This window comes from Nelumbo lutea, chromosome 1 (assembly GCF_056320005.1).
Source record: "Nelumbo lutea isolate HS-2025 chromosome 1, American lotus-T2T, whole genome shotgun sequence".
In the NCBI taxonomy this organism is placed as follows: Eukaryota; Viridiplantae; Streptophyta; class Magnoliopsida; order Proteales; family Nelumbonaceae; genus Nelumbo; species Nelumbo lutea.
This window is the reverse complement of record NC_142684.1, coordinates 75858830-75868022: the sequence shown is the minus strand read 5'-3', so window position 1 is coordinate 75868022 and position 9193 is coordinate 75858830. Positions and strand designations below refer to the sequence as shown.

At 42.4% G+C, this 9193-nt stretch overlaps 1 protein-coding gene across 1 annotated transcript; it reads right to left on the bottom strand.

Annotated features, from left to right (window-relative positions):
• Positions 1-6221: 6221 nt before the first annotated feature.
• On the bottom strand, positions 6222-7712 carry LOC148875447 (aspartic proteinase nepenthesin-1-like). Its single transcript, XM_088966266.1, has one exon. The coding sequence runs from the start codon at positions 7676-7678 to the stop codon at positions 6308-6310; it is 1371 nt and encodes a 456-aa protein (XP_088822392.1). The 5' UTR covers positions 7679-7712; the 3' UTR covers positions 6222-6307.
• Positions 7713-9193: the final 1481 nt, after the last annotated feature.

Genomic DNA, 9193 nt, shown 5'->3' with positions numbered 1-9193 from the left:
TTGAATCATATGATTTGTAACTCACCGCGGAGATCGCGCTTTGTGGACTACTTGTACTACCAGTACTCCAGGGTATCCCGATGCATGGTGGCAAAACCCTTGACCACATTAAACATACAATCGGATGGTCGGTGTATTAATGTTTTTTTTAGTGTTTTATATGTTTATTGATTGTAAATTTAGAAAGGGCAAATTTCTTATACTACCCTCAATTAACTCACTCTATGTACCTTCACTGTTTCTAACCATTGTTTATGGAAAAAATAAAATGATGAATTTGCCCTCAATTATTCTTCAAGTTATCAAAATAAAATCCAACTGATGAAAATTTTCAGGAATAAGAAGTAGATCATTGCTCCATCTATCTCCATCTCTATCACCGCCTCTGCCTCCACTTTCCGGTGTGATCGAAGGGGATATGTGGGATTCCAACATATCCCTTATTCTCTATTGAATTTCTGACATGACCAAAGCATCCTCAGATAAAGGAGTTCAGATCTATACCCCACAAGGGGGTTCCCCACAACGTCCCACAGCACATCCCTACTATGTATTGGGAACATCTCCCGATGATGACATCATCATTTCTGTACTATCATTGGGAGATGTTTCCAATACACAGTAGGGATGTGCTGTGGGACATTGTGGGTGCCCCCTTGTGGGGCGTTGATGTGAACCCCAAATAAAGTGGAAGCAGTTGAAAAGAACTGATGTGCGAAGATCGCATTCTAATCACAAATGAATCCCATACAAAGCAAGCTCTTGCAATCCATCGGGGAGACCAAGTTACAAGGCGACAATGAAACTTGCTCTGAGTATTCCACTGTCAAATGTAGTCCGTACATTTCCTATATCATTACCATTGCAATTCTTTGGTCTTTACATATAGGGTTCATTACTAATGATGGCAGATTTGGCCCTCCACTGACATCATGACATGTGGCATCTCAGAATAGTTGGATGACACCTCAGCACCACGTAGATGATGACTTGCCTTAGCCAAAATGATGGAGACCTGGTGACCTACCTCTGCCGACTTGGCGACCTACCTCTGGAGACCAACTGGAGGCTTGGCAGCCTACCTCTACCAACCTGGCGACCTACCTTTGGAGACCTACTAGAGACCTGGCGACCTACCTCCGCAAACCTAGCGACCTACCTCCGAAGACCTACTGGAGACATGGCAACCTACCTCCGAATAATAGCATGACATGTGGCATTCAAGTGACACCTTGGCATTGAGTAAGAAGATCACCCCAGCAGGTCGACTAGTAGCACCTCGCCTATGGCCAACCTAAAGTACCTCAGTCTAGCCAACCTAAAGGACCTCCGCTTAAGGAGCGACCTCCTTTGAAAATCGGTTGAGTTAAGTAGGGTATAAGTGATGACCTACAAGGCGTGCTTGTCGACCTATTACATAGATCCGTTATCAAGACCAAGTTCTCCAGAGTAATAACGCTTGTCCTTAGATTTATGAGCAAATTACATGACCAACGGAGATATTCTCTCCTAACTTAGTGGAAACATATCTTTAGGAATCTAGGACCTATTACAGGAGGTCTCTAATTCCTCACACCTATATAAAAGCACCATTTTCCTAAGAGAAGGTATGCACAATTTGGTTCTTGCAGCTTTCTAGCTCTCTCACTTTTAGCTCTCTCAAAATCTCCATTTCGCTGACTTAAGAATTGGAATGCCCACCTCGGGTAAAGAAACACAGGCACTCTAATATTGTTTCTTTATAGGTCTCCTAGAAAATTACACAGCTCTCCATTATATAGCTCGACATCCAAGCTATCTTCTATCTCGGCTTTACTCAGCTCGTTATTTGAGTTACATTCCAGCAAGGAATTTTTCAGCTTGGCTTTTGAGTCATCAGCCAACAAGGAGTTGCCAGATTGCGCATCATCAATTGGCGCCATTTGTGGGAAACTGCTACAGAAAAGCTAAATTCTCACATGTTCTCTGAGCCTCAAATAATGGCATCCTCAAGCAACAACAACAACACCTAGATCGAAGGAACCCCTCAGGGGGACAAAATCAGAATGATTAGCCTAGACAAGTTCTCATAGTCTTGTCCAGAAGAATCTCTTTGATTGTGAGCCACCCCCATAAGTCGAGCCCTACATGTTCTCTGCAAGAGTTAACGATCAACAGAATGTGAGGCCACCCCCGTAGGTCTAGCCCTCTGCGGTTCCCGTGGGAGTTGATAGCCAACAAACTATGAGGCCACCCCGTAGGTCGTGCCCTCCATAATCTACGTGGAAGTTGATGACAAACAGATTGTGGAGCCACCCTCGCAAGTCAACCCCACCGAGGTGACAAGGTGTCTATAGGCCAAGGTACTGAGAGCAAACTGACCTATTAAAATTTTGATGACCTGACTCAGACTCACTTTGGTGACCTGAACGAGTTGACTTGTGACATACATAATCATCCTGGATGAGCCTCGCCAGCTCTGTACGCAAGGTTGCCCTACAGGTTGAGCCCTTCGTGGTTCTCACGGGAGTTAGTGGCCAACAGACTACAATCGTCCTTGCGAGTTGAGCCTTTCAAGGTTCCTATGTGAGTTGGCAACCTACAATTAGTAGAGATGCCCTCCGCAAGTTGATCTCCTTGTGGCTTATCGTAGGAGTAGATGGCTAGCATCTCAGAGGACTAACATAGTGCAGCCGTGGCATTGACCCGCTATTCAAATGCCAACAACAACACACATATCACAAGGGGTGCAGGAACTAAACGACCAGCTTGAGCAAGCTTCAGCGGTTTGGCCTAGATTATCTCCCATCCTAACTACAAAGCCTCACTAGTGAATCTCCATGGCTCCCATGAGAGTAGACAACTAAGTGAATATGAAGCCAGCCTCACAAGTCGAACATTCCTCAAGGTGAGCCGCCCATGGCTCTAGTATGAGCAGGTGACCAGCAATTCCAGGAGTAGGTGCAGTACATGTGTGGCATTAACCTGTGAATGTATACTCGAGAAGGTTGCTCATATGATGGCAGAGATGTAGCCGCTCTACTACAGAATGACCATCCACTTTGGCAACCTAGTCAAACTGCTCTCTAAGGGGAAGCCAAACTGCTTTCAGCATCAACACCCCCTAAGTCGACCTTGAAATGTATTGGCAACAGGTAGGCCGACGTATGCAGGTCAGCCCCCATCTATCTAGCTCAACATCATTTTGACAATTAAAATTATAACCGCTTTAGAACCTCGATCGACGCTTATGAGCTCATCAAACTAGTCATTCTGCGCCAAAGGACCTACAACAAGCTACTCCCTTTACTGAGCTGACCTCAGCTCAAGAGTGGAGGATAATTGATGAGGGCATATTTGGCCCTCCACTGACATCATGACATGTGGCATCTCTGAACAACTGGATGACACCCCGACACCACGTAGGCGATGACTTGCCTTAGCCAAAATGATGGAGACCTGGCGACCTACCTCCGAAGACCTATTGGAGACCTGGCAACCTACCTCCACTGACTTATGGACCTACCTCTAGAAACCTACTAGAGACCTAGTGGCCTACCTCCAAAGACCTACTAGAGACCTGGCGACCTACCTCTAAATAACAACATGACACGTGGCATCCAAGTGACACCTCAGCATTGAGTAAGTAGATCACCCTGCAGGTCAGCTAGTAGCACCTCGCCTATGGTTGACCTAAAGTACCTCAGCTTGGCCGACCTAAAGGACCTCTGCTTAAGAAATGACCTCCTTTGGAGATCAGCGGAGCAAAGTAGGGTATAAGTGATGGCCTACAAGGCATGCTCACCGACCTATTACATAAATCCGTAATCAAGACCAAGTTCTCCAGAGTAATAACGCTCAACCGTTAGGTTGACCTACCCACATCATCCGCAACAAAGTTGACCCGACGAACCTCAGATCTATGCGCAGATTATTTAACCGACAGAGATATTCTCTCCTAACTTAGTAGAAGCGGCTCTTCGGGAATTTAGGACCTGTTACAAGAGGTCTCTAATCCCTCACACCTATATAAAGGCACCATTTTCTTGAGAGAATGTATGTGCAATTTAGTTCTCACAGCTCTCTAACTCTCTCACTTTTAGCTCTCTCAAAAATCTCCAATTCACTGACTTAAGGGTTGAAGTGCCCACCCCGGGTAAATAAACCCAGGCACTCTAACATTGTTTCTCTGTGGGTCTCCCAGAAAATTACACAGCTCTCTGTTATATAGCTCGACATCTAAGCTATCTTCTAGTTCGACATTTAAGTCACCTTCCAGCAAGGAATTCCCCAGCTCAGCTTCTGAGTCATCAGCCAGCAAGGAGCTACTAGATTGTGCATCATCAACTGCTATATAGGTTATATAAAACTTTCTAAAATTTTAGGAATTCAAAGGTTTCATATCTATGTTGGAGCCAACATTTTTCCCACATATCCGGTCGGTTGTCCAACTTTGGGGCGATGGATTCTTGTTCCACTATGGCATCATGGACTCTGTTCCCTTTAGTCGTTACCTAAGTTTTCCATCTTGTCTCTGGTTTGAGTTGTCAATCATATGAGGCTTCACTCCATACAGTCCATGATGATTTCTTTGTATCAATCGAGACTTGTATTCCATCACTCTCCTTGATCAATGTATTTCTTCTTCTCCTCTATGTTCATTCTTTTTTACAGAGATCATATTTGTAGATTTGATAGAATCTGATCTCTATCAATTTAGAGGAGAACAATCTAAGTTTTGATCTCTGTCAAATCTGATTCACCAAAAGTCATTAACCAATGAAGCTTCTTTCCCTTGTTCTCTTCTTTGTTGACTACACAACCGCTGATACCGGCATTTTCCCTTTTCTTTGGGTCATCCTCATCGACCCTCTCTCATTTTCCTCTATCATGGCTTTGGAGCTTTGATCCAGGTGAGCCTCGAGACTATCTTTGCATGTTGAGAGAAGTAGACAAGAGAGAGAGAGAGGTGGGGCGGGGAGGGAGAGAAGCAGATGCCAAGTAACCTCTTTCTCTCTCTAACAACCACTGGAGTTTTTTCTCCAAATTTGGAGAAAGGGTATTACTGCCATTTTATTCAAAATATAACAATCGCGTGCGTGGTGTGACATGTGAGCAGATTGTGATGGAACCCTAACAGTAGGGGAGTAATTAGTCAAGTGTTAGAAAAGGTAAGAGTGTATGTGAACAATAAGATTAGAGTTAGTCAATTAGCTAAACCATAAGGGTAGTTTAAGAAATTTGCCCTTATATAACCCACCTCGGGGCAGAGGAATTAGGGTTGTATACAAGCTCAGTCGAGCCAATCCAAATATCCAGCTATTTTAACTTGGCTTGGCAAAAATTTATGAACCTCGAGTTTGAACTCAAATTCACTTGATTCAAAAACTAATATGTTCAAAATTAGTGTGGTTTTAGTTTGAATGTAGTCTAAGCTTCACATAAAAAATAAAAATTATAACATATAAAAAACTATTTCTTATTTTATAGATAAAAATTAAATATAATTATATTTAATAAAAATATTATGTATATATAATATAAGCTCGATTAGGCTTGCAAGCCTCATTAAATGAGCTTCACTGGACTCGATCGAGCTCAGCTCGATAAGCACATGAGCCTATATATATTTGGCTCAAGCTCAGCTCGAAACTAGCTTAAATGGAGCCAAATCAAGTTTTCCACAAGATGAGCTCAAATAACTCCTAAAATACTTATTTCGTATCCACCCCTAAAGGAATCGGAGTATCAATATCATATTATACTCCTTTGGTGATCCATATTCAGCTTACTAAACATAGTTCACTAAAACAAATTGTTAACTTTTACTAATTATTCCTAGAAATCAAACCACTCCTCAGAGTGAAACCATGTGGCAGTATTTCATAATTTTTTTTATATATAATAAAATAAAATTAGGGAAAGGAAGAAAAAACTCTTTTGCTCTTGCATGATATATATGAAATCCTATTTCATCCTTCTTTTTTGTTCTTCTCTCTTCTTCATAAATTATTTGTAAACCCTTTTATTCTCAGTCATGAATCATCTTCATGCTTGTGTGTATACATAACGCAAAGGACAACTGTGCATATAGTTGGGATAAGGGGTGGACAAAGATTATCTATTTTTGTAGGCAATTCCCATGTTACCATGTTACCAAATTGATAATATGATATCATACCTTTCCAGTATATCACATTATCTTGGTTGGACCGTAAAGATTAAGAAGATCACAATATTGATGATAGAATTCTGAGCAGAATTTATTCAACTTAAATTTGAGTGACAAATTTCTGAGCGAAGTACACAGCCAAAAACATGAAGAAAATCAAGATACATCTTTGGAGCAATCCTCACTAACGAAGGAAAGTGCATTTCCGCTTTCGTCGTATATGAACCGCATGTTCTGCTGCTGCATTGCTCCTATCGTTGTTAGTCCCTGCTCTGGCTTCATAGCCAGGCAGAAAAACTTCCCTGCTTGACTTACTAAGAACGCATTTTCTGGTATTACTTCAAGATCAGCCCCTTGGAAGTGGAATATGAACTTGGGAAGCCCAGAAAATTTTTTCGGCAATGTGTAACAGAGATCCAAAGTGTATGGCCTTTGATTAATCCTCTTTAGTTTCAGTCGAGCAAAGTAATCTACCAATACATTCTTCACACTTTCGTAAGGCTTCTGATCAATGCAAGTGAAGGCAGAGCCCGAGTCAATGACGCAGCCACCGGTGCCATCAGGTTTCGACGTAAACGTTCCCGGCGGGAAATTCATACGGCGGGTCCCTACAGTGATATCTACCAGATTCAATGCGAACAATTTCGGGTTTTGGCTGTACTGCACAAATGGGGTTGTCTGGACGTTTCCTCCTTTGATGACTATGTCGCTGCCAAACCTTAGAAAGCTGGAAATCTTCATGGAGAGAGCAGATTCTACTAAACAGTAAGAGAAGCGTTGGCTAATCTGGTTGCCCAACTGGGTTACTAAAGAAAGAGTGCCTCTATTCATTCCCAATATCCCATCAATCCCACCGCTGAATTGGAAGTTGCGGTTCAGATTGCTACAGCCAAAGAACATACCACTCTTGGCCTCAAGGGAGTGATTACTGGACGGAAAAGTGAAGGTTTCTGAAGAGAGGACACCCTTAGTTGATTGCCCACCTGCATATTCTATTCTGTAGATGCATTCACCATTAACACACTGGAGGTTCTTACAGAGAGGGTGTTGGCAGGGAAGCTTCTGGTAGGATTGAGATTGTTTGGGATCGAACATTGGATACTTCTGAGGAAAACAGAAGGTGCAAGGCTTGCACTGAGTCCAAACAAGCTCACTTCCCGTGTCCATGAGCAGCTGTAAACCCTTGTAAGGGGTGCCGATGCCCACTCGCACCACGTAGAGGAAAGGGTAAGCTTCAGCTCCCACCTTAGGACGGAAGATGTTGGTATGCGTTGTTAGATCGGACGTTTCAAACGCCATTGCTGACTTCAAATACTGCACCCGGGCGTCAGATATCTTCACAAGCCTCTGAAGTCGTTCGAGCTCAGTGAGGTTTCCTGGATACAGAGGAGAGAGCGGAGAGTCTCTGTGCAATAGCTCCAGGCTAAAGCCGGCCGTCGTTTTGGCAGCGGTGAGATGCAGTAGAGACAATGTTGAGACAGAGAAGAATAGAGAGAGAACCAGCCAACCTTCTCCGCCTGCAGCCATGCCTCTAATGGTGAACAATGAACGTGAGCCTAACCGTATTGAATTCCTTTGCTTTAGTGCGATACTTGATGTTACACCAAGCTTTCTTCCAAGTTGGGAACTGTGAATCGAGACAACAACGAATTTAGTAACTCGTTTAATGAGCTAACTACTAAAGCAAAATAAAACTGTAGACGGTTGTTGTCTTAAAGCACTGAGTGAGTTGTGCACAATATGTGCACGTTTTGTGGCAATCCCCAAAACCTACAACTGACCTCTTTTCTGATATATTCCAAATGTATTCAGGGTTGGAGACTTGGAGTTCGACCAGAGCTCAGCTTTGTTAAAGACACAGGCCGTGTGGAGTTATACCCTGAAGAATCAATTAATCTTCTCTCTACTTTCTGCAAATTGAACCGAAGTTTATAACTACCGAACCTACTAATTGGTTGCGTATCCGCGCAGCTCACACCAATCTCACAGTTGGGAATATCTCAATATCCCCACCAGGGAGAATGACTGTTCAACTTACCTCAGAATTATTAGTCCACCCTACGGTGTGATAATCCTGAGTGAATCCTGACCAAGGATTGATGCCAAATTCACGGGCAGCATGCGGTTTATAGGGGAGGGTTACTAGTAGACTATGGGGGTTGTAATTAGAGGTGTAAAATGGGTTGTGCCATGCCAGCCCGACACCGGCCACCCGACCTATGCAAAGTGCGGACCGTGCCACTCTCCCCTGAGATAACTTGGGGGTTCGGCCCGGCATGGCCCACAGCCCAAGCCTGTGCGGGCCCATGCCGTGTCATGGGCCAGGTTGGTATGTGGGCCAAGCCTTGGGCCAGGTCGGGCCATGAACCGACCAAAGCTATTTTTTCCTATTTATTTAAAAAAATTGAAAAAAAACTTAAAATTTTAATTTTATATGAATTTTGATGTATATAATTGCATATATATACAATAATTAAATAAATTAGTATAATAAAATTGAAAACAATTGTTTATTTTATTAATCTATTATATACTATATATTATTATATAATTATAATTTATATAATATAATATATTATATATATAAATATATAAATAATATGTATGGATCGTGCCAGCCTGGCCCACGGTCCTAAAACCCTAGGCCCAGCACGGCCCAGACCATCGTGTCGGGCCTGGCATGGCTCGATTTACACCTCTAGCTGTAATTTCAGAATTCTACAATGGGATTAGAGGTGTAAACCGGGTCATGCCAAGCTCGACACGATTGTGTGGGTCATGCTGGACTTGGGGTTTTAGGTCCGTGGCCCACATAACATGGCCCATATATATTATTTATTGTTTATTTTATTATACTAATTTATTTAAGGGTAAATTTGTTAAACTATCCTTATGATTTAGTTAATTGAGTACTTTTACTCTTTAAAAATTGACTAACGCTAACATGACTGTTTATGACAATTTACTAATACTTCTCTTACCATTAACTCATAAACAATTCAAATATGTACCACGTGACTGTTATTATTTTAAAAAATAGCA